Below are 16,676 nucleotides of genomic sequence, written 5' to 3' on the forward strand. Positions count from 1 at the left end.
TGTATTTGAGAGAGAGGATGTCAGGTGGAGGGGCAGAGAGGGAGAAGCCAACTCTGCACTGAGCAGAGAGCCTGACTCAGGGCTTGATCTCACAACCCTGAGATCACGACTTGAGCCAAATCCAAGGTCGATGCCCAAATGATTGTGCCCACCAGGCACCCCCTTTAGGGTCCACTCTTGATGTTGTATGTTCTGGGAGGTTAAACAAATGTATAGTGACATGTAGCCATCATTATAATACCACACAGTATTTTCAGCATCTTAAAAAACGGTATATGGATTTATAACACTAGTCAAAGTCCAAAAGGACTGCACGTTTTTTTGTAGAATGAGAGTTGAGTACTGTGTTACTCTCCCTGTGACTCTTCTGCCCACCACCCCTCCCTCCTTTCCACTTCCCTCCTGTGGATGGATCTTGTAAAATAGTTGTAGTTGGTGGGCTGGTAATTTTGGTTATGTTTCTTACAAGTACACAGGTGGGATGTGTGTGAGCCTTGGTTTCCCCTGGTCGCTCACTCCATGCCATCACGGTCTGTGTCTTGTAACTCTAGGTTTGGGTCTCTGTTGCTTACTACAGAAAGTGAGTCTGGGGAGATAGGTCAGGTAGGGGAAGGTCCTTGCGGCCAGAACAGCTGAGTCTTGAGTGATTTCTTTCTTCCTTTATGGGGAAAGAGGCTCTTTTCCCTGGTACACTTTAGGCTTCCCAAATACACAAAGTGCCACTCTGGACAAGTGCCTTTTGCCGCCCAGAGTGCCAGAACCCCCACACTGACCCTCCGAACGGCCTACTTTCCTGTCCCGTATTCTAAAGGACTACCAGGTGTTACCGACGGAACGAAGGGGTAGATTTGTGAAATATTTTAAATCTGTGATTTGTTATTTATTTACTGTCATTTTAAGAAAAGAAATTGGGTGAGTAGGGGAATGGTATCAAAACAGAGGGAGCTGTCTCAGGGATTGAGCATCTGCCTTCAGCTCAGGGCGTGATCTCGGGGTCCTGGGATTGAGTCCCACATTAGGCTCCCCACAGGGAACCTGCTTCTCCCTCTGCCTGTGTTCTCTGCCTCTCTCTGTGTCTCCCATGAATAAATAATAAAGTCTTTTAAAAAAACGGAGCCGTAGGACATCACATGAGCTGTTTGTTTTTTTTTTTTTGTTCTGTTTTTTTTTACCAAGGAAAAGAAGAACAAAGTTTTATTTATTCACCTTTTAGGCTTTACTGATGTATTTGTTTTAGGCTTTGGAAGAAACCTTTCGATGTGTGTTTGGTGGCAATGTCATTTAAAAAGTGTCTGATTCTTTCAATGTAGTTACCGCTTCAGCTCCTTTGAGACAGATGGCCAGTGCGGGTGGTCAGTTAATGGAGGCTTTGAACACACAGCAGAGCAGCTCACAGATTAGGGTTACTGGAAGTGAGTTGTGTGGGTTTCTTACTGTGTGGCTTCCTCACTTACCACGTAGTTACTGTTCCACAGAACTAGGTCCTGCCCTAGCTGCTTCTCTCTCTGAATGAGACTGTGCTCCTTTGGGTTTAACTTTCTTAGTTTTGGTGACACTTTTGCATATTGTCTCATGGCGATTCAACTTCAAACATTTTTGTCTATTGAATTTAGTGTAATGAAGGAAGCAGCATGAGGTGGGTTTAATCTTTGGGTCTTGAGCAGGCAGAGTGGTTGACGGTGAGTTCATGGTTCCTGATTGAGTGGTTGGTGCTGATGTGGGCATGTGTGTGCATTTTATCATTTACAGATGTTTGAAAGAGAAAGACAGCCTTGGGTCTGGTAACAGACCTTTTTGTGGATTATTAAAGGATAATAGCAACAAAAGAGGTAAACCATGACTCATACAAATCTAAAGTGGATGGTTACACTGTTTATCTCATTAATGAGTGAGAGACCAGGGAGGTGTTATGCACAGTTCAAAGGAGATTTCGTAAAACACGTACAGACAGTAAGAATGCCACAGGGACCTGCAAGTAGGTGCAGCATTGATCAGTCTTCATGAAGCAGCAGCAGGTACCTTTCCACAGAACATCGTCTTTATTTCTGCAGACAGAACCGTCAGCACAACTGTCTTTATTCTACGGTTTATGGAGTTGAGTAGCTCACAAACCATGAACGGTGGAGGGAGTGCAAAGAGTGTGCTCAACAGAACCCCTGGCCAGCGTTTCTGCCTGTGTCAAAGTCTTGCACAGTCTTTCCTTGCCAGAGTGTTCCTGAAGTTCCGTCATCCCTGCGTTGTCCTCTAGACCCACGTGCCTTTAACCTGGTCAAGCATCAGGCAGGTTTAGGAATGGCATGGAAAGACGACTGGTGGTCCTATCTTTTGCGTGTTTGAATTCAAGTCACAATCTGTATAAAGTTGATATCTCTTTATTGCTACCTCAGAGCAGGGCTGCCAGTGTGGTTGGGAAGCTTGTGTGCTGAGGAGGCCGTGCCTGGCCACACAGGCTGTTAGGTGGGGTTGGCAGTGAGCTCGCACCTATATAGAGGGGAGCTCTCTTCCTGAGTTTTATGAAAATACCAGGTAGACTAGTTTTACCCCCCACCCACTACCCCCCGGTGTGTATTCTCCCGTTAGTTCTTAGGGTCATGACAAGCGAGTCAGTCGTCCTCACTTCAGTGTCTTCCTTTTGCAGGGTTTCTTACAGAGACGGGAAAGACCAGAGCAAGTACCATTTTTTCTGCAGGAACTGAATCTTCCTTCCAAGTTACACAGATCAGGATTATGGTAATTCTCACGCTATCCTTTTTAAGCAATGTTACTGCTATTTTTAAACATAGAGTCACGTTTCCAAGTCCCTGTCACTGGATTTTCACCTCTCACTGAGTGATTATCCCGTGCCAGGACTGTAGCGGAGCACCGGGCACAGAGATGAGTAGATTTTTGTCTGGGAATGTGTGAGTATGAGGATTGAGAAAGATAAGGGCTCTCTTCTTAGGAAGCAGCTTTTTAATTTTTTCCAGGACTTAATGTATTCAAAATATCATTTTTAGTTTCCCTTTAAGCCATTTGAATTTAACCATGTTATTTGGAAACAAACAGCCACAGGATTTTTGTACCTTCCATGTATTTGAGCTAGATCTCTGTTTCTAGGTTCGACGTGGTGGCATCGGTGCCCAATGTGGGTTGGTGTTTGCCTATAACTCATCTTCTGAAAAATTTCATGCCGAAGAACACTTCAAAAGGTTTGAAAAATATGACAAGTGGAAGCTTCAGGAATTCAGGCAATTTGTAAAGAGCAGGTAAGGAACAGAATAAAAATCTTTGTAGTTAATAAGGCCATATGTGTTTTCTTATTGGCAAAATATGCTTTCGTGTCTTTGTGGAAGAGCTGCTCCTGGATATCCCCAGTGGTCATGAACATTCATTGCTTTCTAGCAGTATCTGTGAAAACATGTTGTAATTTGCTTGTAGATTCTTAACTTGGTCCCTTCTATAACCAGGCATATGCATCTCCAGAATGGCTGGGTACTGATGCGTGCCTACACTGTCATGAGTGTTACCTAGTCACTGGGAAGCTTACTGATACTCCAACCATCCCCCTCCTAATCATGCTTTTATTGGAGATACTTTTAATCACCGACTCTGCCCTGAGCCTGATGCTGGGTGCAAAAGAGATGCAGTGAACACGTCGGCACAGTCCCTGCTCTGTGTTGCTCACTGTCAGCTCACAGTGTCAGCACTGGGCAGGAGGGGTGGGGGCTCTGGGAGGAAAGACCCTGGAGGGAGTGTTGTTTGTAGAAAGAGCTACAAAGGACGACGTACCGTGGAACCGCCACAGGAAGAAGTGAAAGGAGAGATCCTGAGCAAAGAGCAGAGCAGACTTGAGAACTCGGGTGAAGTACGGTGAGCTCAGGGACTTGCAAATATCAGAAGTGTACTGTGAGGTGGAGAGTGGCGGGACAGGAGCTAGAGGGCCAGAAGGCAGCCTGGGTCAAGGCTTGGGCTTGATCCTCTAAGCAAGGATAGGGGGCTAGCATGGGGGGAAGAATAAGGAGACCAGATGTGTGCCTTACCAGTACTGTTCTGGGTCACACTGCATGTAGTGTGTGGCCAGGGGAGAGCCAGCATGGAAGCTGGATGGAGTAGGAGGGGGCAGCCAGAGGCAGGGGTCACCTCACCAGAGCAGCACTGTCAGTGATGGGGAGGTGGTGGCCCAGTGAGAGACCACCAGAAGGTGACTGAGTGTAGAGCAGAGGAGTAAGGATGCCGCAGGCACCGGGAGAGCCAGGGACTTAGGACTAGGCAGGTGAGGCCACTGGGAGTGTTCTTCTCTACAGAAAATGACTTGGGAAAACAGTCTTTGGGGAAGCTGATGAGCTCTGTGTTGGTTCTGTTGAACTTGAGGTCTCAGCAGACTTTGAGGTACTTGGCAGCTCATTGGACATGTGCGTTGGAGCTGGGAAGAGGTATGAAAGGTACCAACAGGAGAGACATTTAAAGGATGATTTAAGTGAGTTAGATGATTCTGGAAGAGTATGTGGCCTGGGAGAGAAGAGAGACCCTATAGCTCAGCATGCTGACAGGCAGCAGGGAGGCCCCTGTGTGTCATCGCAAAGCCAAGGGCAGTGATGCTAAAGGAAGAGAGTGGGCAGCAGTATCACATGCTACCCAGGCTCAGGTGGATAAAGTCTGCAAGTGGACCTGCCCAGTTCAGCCCAGAGGTCATTGGTGAGCCTCGGGCAGCCTTGCCCCCCTCATTCCTAGCAGTGAGTTAACAGAGCTGAGCCCTAGACTTGTCTTGGGTGATGGGGTGCTAAACTACCAGAGGCCCTTAACTGTCATCCAGAACTGTGTTGCCAAGCTTGGGTGTGTGTACGCGTCCCCAAGGACTGTGTTCAACATGGATCCTGATTGGTAGTTCTGGGTGGAGACTCTGGTAAGAAGCTCTTGGGTGATGGCGTTCCCCACCCGTGGACCACACTTTGAATAGCATGGATCTAGAACAACTCTCTCTGTCTGCTGGACTTGGTTTGGTGGCATTCCTGACAGATGGTTGCTCAGCCTCTGGAATCCCCTTCCTGCTGGAGAACTCACTGCCCTTCAGCGGTTACATTATGTTCAGTTGATCACTACTGTTAATTCTAGGCCTCTAACTGAACTTGAACAAGTCCCCTTCCTCCTAAAATCTTCCTCCCCACCATATATGTATATGATTTTTCAAAAGGTACCCCCCCTTTTTTTGATGATGATAACTAGAAATTACACTTGTTTTTAAGCAGCTCTGTCCTATTCTTGGAACATATTAAAATAAGTTTTTTTTTCCCTAAACCTGCTGTTAAATAAGATCTTTCACCCCTTATGTAGGTCTTTCTTTTACCCTAGATGTAGGCCTATTCACTACTCCCTTGCTGATTTTAGCTTCTGGCTCCAGCCTGCACTGCTCTGAAATCTTAGTCTGGTTGGCCTGCATGGTATCAATCTCTCTCCAGTTTGCAGATCAAAATGTTAATGTACATGTACCTATCTTCTTCCTTTTTCTTTTCTTTTCTGTTCTTCTGGCCAGATGTGGGTAAGTCAGCTTGCCCCTGTGCCCACTGGCAATGTGCATACTTAGGAGGGTGAAGTTCTCTTTTCTGCCCTCTGCCTGCTGTGTGGTGTAGTGAACAAGGATGCTTCTCTGTGCATTCTGACTCTAGCCAGCTGTCTCTCTCTCTCTGAAAGAGTTTCTTAATGGCTGCCACAGAGCAAATTTAAAAATCTTCCAATGTGATATTGATGAAATGGTTTTGGGTTAGAACAGAATACTACCTGTGCTATTGGTTTTTAGGATTAATTATGTCATGAAATTTTTATGGTAAGAGGAGAACATTTTTTTCTCCCTGCTACAGAACCTACTCAGGACCTTAATCTTTACCTCTTCTTGCCATTCATGCCCGTGTTAGCTCGTCCTCACAGAACACACACGTGTAGCTAGCTTGCTAGCTATATTACAGGCTAAGTACTGGAAAGTTTTAGAGATGTGACTTGAAAAGACTGCCTTTTTCTCCTTTGGTTACTTAATTCCTGAAAAGGGAGTACAATTCAAATGTCTGGTTTGTAAACAGAAGTGGCTGGAGTTGTGCTCCCTTTAGCTTCCCTGGAAGGACCTTTTAAGGAACAGGAAAAAAATTGGAGGCTGACAGTTTCCTTTTTTGGAGTTATAGGATCTGAACGCTCCCTGGCTTTTACCCTCCAGTTGTTGCAAGTGTACCGAACCTCAGGCTCATTGTCCATATAGTAGCCAGACCTAGGGAAAGAAAACGACAGAACCTGCCTCTCCTTTGGATACTTCTAGAAGCACACAGTGGTTGTTGCATTGTTCCTTCCTCCTGAGTTGCTCATCTCCGATACCTTGGTTTCGTGTCTCATTCTTCAAATATGCCAGCTATCTAGAGAAACAGACTTCCTCTTTAGTTCCTAGATTATATTTGGCACTGGTGCTGGTTCCCATGTCATGGATAAGGAGGCTGAGGGATGGGGAGGGGATCACCACCAACTACTTCACACACTTAGAGGCACCAGGTGCCACAACCCGTCCCTGGTTGTTAACTGTAGGCCACACATACAGTTCAGTGCCACTCAGATGCTGCTTTATTTGTTAAACCCTTGAGAAGTATAGAAATAGGAAAATGTTTTGTGATTACCATTGTGTTTACAGGGTTGGTTGCTCAGCTGATGACCTTGGCGAGGATGACCCTATTGGCTGGTTTGAGCTAGAAGAAGAATGGGATGAAGCAGATGTCAAGTTGCAGCAGTGCAGAGTTGCCAAAGTAAGCATTAGTGAGTTTTGGCCTTCACTCATTTGCCCACTCCCTGCTTTTATTTCTGTCCGTGTTTATGGAGTGGTTAGCATGTGCCAGCCCCGTGCCAGCCCCAGAGCCCTAGAGCCAAATTGGCCATGACTGTGCCCCTCACGGGGACACAGATGGATGAGACGCCACATACAGGGATGTACGGGGCTGTCACGGCCCAGAGGAGGAGAGTCTTACTGCACCCAGAGCTTACTAGGGGAGGCTTCCTGGGAAAGGTGGTGTGCTCCCAAGTGTTGAAAGTCGATGAAGTCCCCACCCACAGCCAGGCTGAGAGTGTGGGGTAGGGTGTCTGCAGCTGGGAAGCAGAAAGCACACTGGCCTAAGCGCACGAGAGATTGTCTCCATGGTTGTGAAAGGAGCAGTGATTATCCGGCTACTTCATTTTTTTAACCCTTAGTGTAAATCTTAGAAGCTTCAGTATAAGAGAAATAAGAACTATCTTTAGGGCTCATATGTAGTAGGTGTTCAGTAAATATTTATACCTTCGAGTAGTGGAGTCTGAATGGCTCTTGACAAAGGAGCTTCTACTGCAAGACGCAGAGAGTTTGCACGGAAGTCGGGCTTTAAAATGGTTTTGGCTTTGAGCGGACAAGTCTGTGTCCTGGGCTATGGTTGTATTACTGTATTGTTGTATTGTATATTAGTTGGGGGCTTCCTTAGGGCATTTGTCGACTGTTTTTACCACATACCTGGTTTCTGTTTCAAAATGACTGGGCCACAGAGCAGATGTATGTCTCTGATTCATCCTGTCTTACCCTATGCCGCGAAGAGGGAGTAATGCTGTTTTTCCTGTTGTGATCTTTCCCAAAGCCTGACATGATTCAGCACGACTTTTTTTTTCTGTTTGTTGAGATGTTGGGTTTCTGTTTTGTGCCCCCTGCTAGGGAGAGTGGAACCTAATTATTAAAGTCCTCAGGGGACCTTCCCAGAGGGCGTTTATCTCTCTTCCATTCGTATTCCAGCTTCTGAGTCCTCCTTAAATCTCTCTGTCCTCCCTAGTATTTGATGGTGAAGTTCCTCTGCACCCGTCAGGAGTCGGCAGAGCGCTTGGGAGTGCAAGGTCTCAGCATCAGCGGGTATGTCCGGCCAATGCGAGTGGAAGCGGAGCAGCACATTGTCTGTGCCCACTGCAGAAAGGATGGGGAGGAGAGTGTCTGCGGGACCACGCTACTCCTCAGGACGCTTCAGTTCACTCAGCAGCTTGCCCATGACCTGGTAGTGTTTCCTCAGTTATTTATTTTTTTCCTCAGTTATTGAACCTTGTTCTTTGGGGAAAACTAATGGTGGCATTGAGGGAATAAACAGCCACCGGTGAAAGCTGGCCTTTTGAAGCATGCGGTGTGAACGTCGTGCTGCTGTGATGATGTTGGAAGAGCAGGGGAGTGAGGTGCTGGCCACCAAGGGGGTCAGTGAATCAAGGACCAATGAAGGCATATGGTGTCCCTGGGAGGCTTCCTACAATAGACTACAGACAACCGTAGAGACCCCAGCTGTGATTGTCAGAGGTAGACTAGGGACACAAAGCAAGTTTATTTTTTTATTTTTATTTTTTTTTTAATTTTTATTTATTTATGATAGAGAGAGGCAGAGACACAGGCAGAGGGAGAAGCAGGCTCCATGCCCCGGGAGCCCGATGTGGGATTCGATCCCGGGTCTCCAGGATCGCGCCCTGGGCCAAAGGCAGGCGCCAAACCGCTGCGCCACCCAGGGATCCCACAAAGCAAGTTTATGGGATTCCTGTCTCCTTTAAGTACTAGGAGAATTATTTCTGAAATGCAGGTGAATGGTTTGTTCAATAAAGGTACCAAAATGTCAGGATTTAAAACCAGTTGTTTCTGATGCTGACTTGTAGAGTCACTCATGAAAACACAGTGATCAATTGCTCCAGGGAAGCTTCTTGCCATTGTCACCGTGAAGAACACGACTTAACCTCTGGCACTCGTCAGGGTGTGTTTGGGGGCTGTGACTCAGTTTACCTTTGGTGTGCTTGGTCGGTTATTCAAGTTCTCCGGTGGCAGCAGAACACATAAATGAGCTAGTGGTGGGGATGTTTGGAGCTGCGGGTACGCTGGAGCAGGACTCATGCAGCCAGGGGTCAGAGTGCATGCTGTGTAATCTCACTGGCACTCTGGGTATGGTGGTCAGGGAGCCTTCCTGGGTATGTGTGTGTGTGCATACATTTACACATGTGTTCTTACATATATGTGTGCGCGTGCGTGCGCGCGTGCACACACACACACACAGGTCTTGTGGAAAGTTTCACACCAGGAGTAGTTGTTCAGGTGCTCCTGAGTTGGGAAGCGTTAGTACTGGCTAATGGGAATTCTGCATGTGTGGCGCTGCCTCACCCGGTCACATCGAGGAGTAGATGAGCCATTACAATATTTCTCTGAGTGCATTTTTCATTGTATTTTTTCTGTTTTTTCTAATTTTTTAGGTGCAGCAGAAGGAAAGTGGCTTAAAATATAAATCTTTTCTGGACTTCGCGGGTCTTGATTTGCAGATCTTCTGGAATTTTTATAGTAAATTAAAGCAAAAGTAGGTCAGAATTTGTTATAAGGTGATAATCATATAAACAAAAGTGAAAATACTGTTTTACATTCTACATAGGTAGTTTTTTCTTCCAAGATTTTTAGACTTCTCACTAGTTTATATTGTTTTCATTTGAAAGAATTGGTTATTATTAAAGGTAACAGCTCACGTTTCTGTAATGTACTTTGGGCAGTGTTTCTGCAAACATTTTGTCATCTGATTCCCATCACAACCTGGTGGGGAAAGCAGGTCAGGGATTGTGATAGTACCCTCATTTTATAGATGAGGACATAGGGTCAGAAATGCGTGTCTCTGCCCCACTGTGGACAGAGGCCGTCAGGTCTGTGTGTTCAGACTCTACCTACCAAGATGTCCTTTTTTGCATCCTGCCTCTCTTCCTCTTGTTGGCATTGTTTGTACGGTGCTGACATGTGGAGGAGAGCCCTCTTAGCTGCTGGCTTGGGAGGGTAAAAGCAGCCTGCCTCTTTGCCCTCTGATACCCTTTGTCTTTGTAGCCCGAGGGAAGAATGCATCTGTGCCCAGACCCTGCTTCTGCGGCTCCTGCAGAGCTGCTTGTCAGTGCTGCAGAGAGACGGGCCAGCCACCCCCGAGGAGGCCAAGGCTCCCCGGCAGAGCCCTGGAGGGGCGGGGGCTGCCAAGGAACTCCACGCACACTTATGCGACGGTAGGGACTGGGCTTCTTGAATGAGACTGTGTGCTGGCAGCCTTCCAGGCCTCTTGCTGTGAGAACAGAGGTCCTGTGATCACACAGACCCAGGAGAGGGATCCCTGGTTTGGGAAATGAGTGTTTTTTTGAATCTTGTTGTGAGTTGTCCGAGAATTCACTCGTTAATGACTCTATCTCCTGGGTTCTGACACACGGGTGTGTCACCCAGAGAGTATTGACTGTTGTGAAGACACTGGGCTGGGTGGAGGGCAGAGGGTAAGGATGAGCAGGGATCACACACCTGGCCACGTGACAGCACTTTCAGGGCTGTGCTGGGTCATGTCTCAAAGGGACAGGGAAATAATGAGAGGAAACCTGGCACGTGTGGTCGCTGTGTTAGTTGAGTGTGGTTTCCTGATACCACCTTGCCGTGCAGAGGTACCATTCTCTGCACGACAGGGAGTAGGGAGTTTGTGGGCAACTTAAAGCACGTGTGTGTGTTGAAAGTGAGTAGATGGGAAATATTAAAGCTGAGTCCATTATTCATTTTCCTCAGTGGTGGATAGGGTGGACGGAGACTCTGTGCCCATGGAAACATTAAAACAAGAAGTCAGGAACACCCTTCTCAGTGGGGCTGCCGTCTTTTTTCCTGATCGACAGAGCCGGAGAAGCCATCTCTTCACCATGATGGTAACCATTTGCATCACAAGTCTGGGGGATGACATGTATTAGTCATCTTCATTTTCTCTAAGTATCTCCTCAGTTTCAGTTTTCCAGTGTGTATGTAATACTCACTATGTGTGGAGCAGTGTGGGACACAGACCCCTGAGGACCTAGTACCGCCCTGCAGGAGGGGACGGCAGGTCAGAGCCTGTGCTCCCACAGCGGGGTGCAGTCTCCACCCTTTTAGTGATTTGCCTGCAACAAGCATTCTTTTTAACATTTTCATCTTTTATTGTGGGGAAATCTAAAATACAAAACTAGAGTAAATACAATACCTCCTGCCCTATGTGTACCCATCACTTAGATTGTAAACTTGGGCTAATCTTGTTCATCTGTGATCTGGGTCTTCCACGCTCTCCCTGCCCTTCCCCCAATATTATTTCAGAGTCCATCCCTGACCTTTTCATAAATATTTCAGATTATATCTGTCATGAAATGCAGCCCTTGCAGACACCGTCTCCTCATCACTCAGACATTAGTAGTGGCGGTAAAATATGCTTTCAGTATTTATAAGCATTATGTTACCAAGTGGATTAGCCTGAACAAAGATCCAGGGTTTTCATTCGGAAGGCAGTATTTCTGTGTGAAAAATGAGTGGGATACATGGAAAAAGATAATTAATGATAATGTAAGACAAGGAGAATTTTCTCTGCGGTTGGGCTCTGTGCTCAGCCTGGAGTCTGGTTGTGCCTCTCCCTGCCCTCCCCCTCCATGCATTTGGGTACGTGTGTTCTCTGTTTCTCTTTATCTCTCAAATTATTTAAAAAAATAAAATAAAAATAAAAACTTAAAAATTTCTCTCACTAAACCACACTGAAAACTTCTAGGTCAGGGAGATTCAGAGTTCCCGGCGTTCCAGTGATGGTGCAACACAGGGAAACATAAAGAGTAGCAAGGAAGCAGAATTACAGGCCAGTCTTACTTGTAAACATAGTTAGAAAAAACTAACAAAATATTAGTAAACCACTTCAGTAAAATACAAAGTCCTGACAGAGTTGAATTTACCCTAGGAACACAAGGGTGGTTTAAGGTTAAAAATTAGTAAATGAAGTCAGAGGAAGAAGTTATGTCAGTAAATAAAACATTTAAATAAGATTAAATTCTGTGGGTGATTAGAACTGTAAAACCATTAGCAAACCCAAAACAGAAAGAAAGGGACTCCCTCAACCGGTAGAGGACATGAACCCCAGACCTTTAATAAATTATATACTGGGTGAGTGGGCCACTAGAAGCATCTCTTTCAAAATGAGGAAGCAGACAGGATTTTTACTGGCCGCTGCTTCTCCATGATGTCATATTAGAGGGTCTGGCCAGTGCGGTAGGACAAGGAAAAGAAATTTTTAAAAAAACAGATGGTAGGAGAAAGCACAAGTGGGGAGGAGAGGGAGAAGCAGACTCCCCACTGAGCAGGGAGCCTGACGTGGGACTTGATCCCGGTTCTCTAGGACCAGACCCTGGGCTGAAGGCGGCACTAAACTGCTGAGCCACCAGGGCTGCCCAGGACCCTGAGATCATGAACCTGAGTTGAAAGCAGGCTCAACCAACTGGGCTACCCAGGCGCCTCAAGGAAGAGAAATTTTAAACATACCAGTTGGAAATGATAAAAGAAATAATTCTTTATAGGTGATACAGTTATAGATTATTTTTTATTGTCTGTAGACAAGCCAGCAGTTGAATTACTGGTAAGAGTTTGATGAAGAAAACTAGATACAGCATTTTTAAAAAGCATTTCTAAAAAAAAAAGAAAAATCATTTCTAAATGCAACAGCTAATTAACAAGTGTAATAAAGTGATCTGTGGGATGTGTAGAAAGAAATAAAGGAGGGATCAATAGCATAAAATGTGGCCTCTGGTGCCCGAGGCCTACAGCCCAGCTGGGGACACCTGCCACAAGGAAAAAAACGCAGATGTGTTCCACTTTTTTTTTTTTTTAAGATTTTATTTATTCATGAGAGACACACACAGAGAGAGAGAGACAGGCAGAGACACAGGCAGAGGGAGAAGCAGACTCCTCACTGAGCAGGGAGCCCAACGTGGGACTCGATCCCAGGTCTCCAGGGCTGAAGGCAGCACTAAACTGCTGAGCCACCAGGGCTGCCCAAGTTGCATTCCACTTTTAGAGGAGAATCATGATGGGGCAAGTGATTGCAGGTGGTTCCTGAGAGGAGGAAGGATCTTGGGGGGTTTTCAGTGCTCTGCAGGGTTTGTACATCAGCCTGGAGGATCAGTTTTCACATGGAGCCATGACGTTGGACAGCATCAGTGGCCTGCCCGTGCCCTGGACTATGGGTGGGACTCCATCGGACTTGTTTACCAGGCTGCTGAGCTATGATAGGTTTGGCTAGCATGTGTTCCACACAGAAAAGGAATGGACATATAGCCTCTCATGTGACGCTTCTGTTAGTGGAGAAGCCCTGTCACTTTCCCTGGCCTCTCCCTGCTGATGGCAGTGGTCAGGGTCCTCCCGATTCATGCTGATGACTGAACAGCTATGCAGATGGGCCCCGGGGCTCAGGTCTCTGGAAATCCACCACCTTACCTAACAGTTCATGTTCAGTGCATTCATGGAATTCAGAAAGTGCCCTCTAGTAGCCCAGTAGCCTTGTCAGAATGTGATTCCTGTTAACTGTCCTCACAGGCTGCTCTGGCTTGTGGAGGGAAAGCTTTGATCTATTTAAAAACCAAGAGAAAACTCACAAGAAACACCTCTGCCCTTTCCTCTTGCGACACCATACCCAGTGACGGAAAGCACACATCTTAGCGTTGGCATCAAGATTTCCAGCAGGAAAGCTTGGAAATGTTAGCTTTGGCAGTGAACAGAAGTCAACCTGATGCCTTGTTTAGACGGGTGCTCCCACCGAGCACCAGGCTGCTCTTAGCTAGCGCCATGAAGCATGTGCCCACTCCAGCTTTCCTCTCACTTGGGAACAGTGGCCAGTGCGTGCTGCCCCACTCTCTGGAGTGTTGTGGAGCAGATCCCCTGATCATGCTCTTCCTTGTTTTCTAGAAGAATGTCACCGAGCAGGAACACAAGCAGTCCCAGCAGCTCACTTTCCAGTCACTATGCACCTATTTTAGGTAAGTTCATCGTTGTTTTAGGTTGTGTAATAGCTCAGATCTTTGCAGAGTTTTCTTTAGCTGTCCCTCCTGTTTGCTCAGCCAGGTTTCTAGAGTGAGCTACCACCAGTCACAGCGATGACTAGAACTAAAATAATCTTGTCAGGAGTTTAATTCAAGTCCCAGTCCTCATGAGACCGTTTGGAATAGAACTCGCTGAGGATCTCTGAGCACTTCAGATTCTAAGTGATGTCTGAAGACACAAACTGAAGCCAGAGGAGTTGCAGTCCTCTACCCAGGTCTGAAAACCCAGATGCACAGAAGGGTAGTCGAGCAAAGGAAGGAAAGGGGCTGACTTGGAGATTTGTACGAGCTCTGGCTAGCAAAGCAGCCAATGGGCATGTAGGCTGTGGTACCGCAGGAATAGGTTCTTGAAGAAGGAGGGAACTAATTGCCCAGGCTACTGTCTGCACCTCTGCCTGTAGCTGGTGCAAGAGCAGACTGGAGGGCCATGTGAGGGCTGTTGAAGGGTCTTGGACTTGTGGGTCGAGGGCCGAGAGAGAGCTGCGGAGCTCTTGTGGAGGGCGTTTGGAGACAGAGGAGGTTCAGCCTGGGTTGTCATGTTAGCCAGCATGACGTCTTGCTGGCAGTCAAGGTTCATCAGATTGACTTCTCAGAATCTCCTCCTAGGACTTGAGGGTTTACGGGCTTTGCTTATTAGGGACATGGGGACAGAGGGTGGCATAGACCCTGCTGGGATGTGGCCTTTTCCTGACCCAGACCCCTCACCTTCCTGAGAACTGGCACTGAAATCCTGCTCTAGGTTCTTTTTTGGAATAAAAAATAACTTTTTTTGAGGTAAAAGTGTGAAAACGCCTCCCTGAACAAGGTGTCCTGACAGATGTGTGTACTTGCAGTGACAAGGATCCAGGTGGTCTTCTGCTCTTGCCTGAGAAAGGTGACCTGGCTGACATGAACAGCAGCGAAGTTCTGGCCGTCATGAGCACCCTCCTGTCCGTTGCTGCTCGAGAGGTAACTGGGGGCAGCTCTGCTTCCGTCCTTCCTCCTTCACCTCGTGGTCTGGTGATCAGTCACAGTGTGGATGTAGCTTTGTCCCCACAGCCGTGACGGATGATGCTCCTCAGCCCACCGCGGCTCCTCTCCCGCTCTGGTGGCGAGTGAGGCACGCTGGCCTGTTCTGTGGTCACCAGTGAGCAGTAGATGTGTGGACGCTCGTGGAGACTTCTGTGCGGAAGACGAGGGGGTCTGTGGTATGGCTACGGAGCCCGACGTTTGGGCGTGTGTCTGTGGTATGAGTTCTGAGGAAAGTGTAAGATTGCTTAGTAAATCCTCAGGTAAATCAAGTCTGGAGAGATGGTGTCTTTTCTTCTGTGGTAATGAGATTTCCAAATTGTTACTTTATTCTTTTTAACATGAAGGATTGTTTCTCAAGATGTAGTCCATGTGTCATCTGGATCCAAATCAGCTGGTGTATTTGGACAGAAATTTGGGTTTCAAGGGCCCGGCCCGGGCTCCTGGTGTAGAACTTCTGGAGATGGGATTAGGGGTCTGTGTTCTAGCGCACATGCCCGGGACTCTGACAGGACAGGACCCCCGTGGCCAGGGGATGTGTGACATGGGGACAGACGACACCCTTGAGGCTTTGGATGACAGAACTTTTCCTGTGGCTGAACTTTATTTGAGTCTTGGTCTTGGTTTTAGTGCTTTCCTGCTTTCAGGTGCCACCAGAGACACAGTTTCATTCATTCTGGCTACTTTGCTCTTGGAGAGACATCTTTGAGTGCACCAGCGTGTCGTTTGCCAGGGTCACCCTACAGGCTGGCCACTTCATATGGCTTTCAGTCCAGGGTGGTCTCTGTCCCACCGTAACACCCGCGTCCTTTAGGGTGCCGTGCTGCATCAGCTTCACTTGTGCGGAGTGCTCTATGGCTGCTGTCACTCAGGGCTCTAGTGACTTTGCATCCAGTCTTGTCTCCATACTGTTCCATCTCTATCTTCTTTGAAACTCTGTGTCCCATTAGCCCCATCTGTATTTAGGCCACCTCCCGTACTTGCACGTGTGCATAAGGCCAGTGACAAGACGGGGAGAGCCGGGTGTTTGCAGAGGAGGATGACTGTGGGCCAACTTGAGATAGGCTGACTTGGCGGCTCTGGGGGCCTCCAGGTGGCGGGAGCTCTGGGTGCTCAAGAGTGGACTCAGTGCTACGCGTCTGGCAGCTACTGACCACCGGCTAAGATTCGAAGCCACAGCTGGGGCCCCTCCTCACCTGTGGGCATCCGAGGACCATCTCACTGGAAAGGCAGGAGGGCAGCAAGGCTTCCTGGGAGCCGCAAGTCTCAGGAAAAAGGAGTTTCGGGAAGCACAGTGATGGGAGAGCCACTGATCTCATGGTCAGGTACTGAGGTTGTGTGCTCTGGGTGGGAGCGGTGGCCTTGGGGAACCGGGTCAGCAAGCGGCAGCAGGGGGGTGGCCAGGAGGGAAGGGCTAATGCACAGCAGCCGCAGGTGTCTTGGTGGGATGGAGCTCATGTACAGGAGAGTAGGACCTACAGACGGTGCAGGGAACCACCTGGCTAGCTACATGCCTGCCTGCAGCTCACCCTCCTTCCTCCCGGCAGCAGCCACCCCTCCAATTTATCTGGACCTGTTCTCTCGAGTGTTTCCTGCATTGCAGGCTGATTTTGCCTGGTGTCAGGTCCACGGGGTCACAGGGTACACAGTCTTTGGGGACGTGCTGTTTGCACTCCACGGTGCTTTTTGAGGCTTGTCCGTGCTGACCTGTCGCTGGCACTCAGGGCTCCCTACACCTGCCATGGCGAACCTGGTTTACTTTGGAGGGGTAATTAGATTGTTTCCAGGCGGGGGCGGTTAAGCGGAAA

At 47.7% G+C, this 16,676-nt stretch overlaps 1 protein-coding gene across 5 annotated transcripts in view; it reads left to right on the top strand.

The window, feature by feature from the left end:
• ZZEF1 (zinc finger ZZ-type and EF-hand domain containing 1) overlaps window positions 1–16,676 on the top strand; it is a 101,258-nt gene that overhangs the window by 33,294 nt on the left and 51,288 nt on the right. For 3 of the 5 annotated variants that reach the window (XM_072821698.1, XM_072821700.1, XM_072821702.1), the window contains 9 exons: window positions 2,639–2,730; window positions 3,097–3,245; window positions 6,644–6,755; window positions 7,797–8,012; window positions 9,235–9,335; window positions 9,845–10,014; window positions 10,553–10,686; window positions 13,727–13,797; window positions 14,694–14,808. In XM_072821698.1, the coding sequence (XP_072677799.1) occupies window positions 2,639–2,730; window positions 3,097–3,245; window positions 6,644–6,755; window positions 7,797–8,012; window positions 9,235–9,335; window positions 9,845–10,014; window positions 10,553–10,686; window positions 13,727–13,797; window positions 14,694–14,808 (1,160 nt within the window). The remainder of the gene's footprint in view (window positions 1–2,638; window positions 2,731–3,096; window positions 3,246–6,643; window positions 6,756–7,796; window positions 8,013–9,234; window positions 9,336–9,844; window positions 10,015–10,552; window positions 10,687–13,726; window positions 13,798–14,693; window positions 14,809–16,676) is intronic. The other 2 variants (XM_072821699.1, XM_072821701.1) reach the window with 1 other exon arrangement.

Source organism: Canis lupus, chromosome 3, assembly GCF_048164855.1.
Source record: "Canis lupus baileyi chromosome 3, mCanLup2.hap1, whole genome shotgun sequence".
In the NCBI taxonomy this organism is placed as follows: domain Eukaryota; kingdom Metazoa; phylum Chordata; class Mammalia; order Carnivora; family Canidae; genus Canis; species Canis lupus.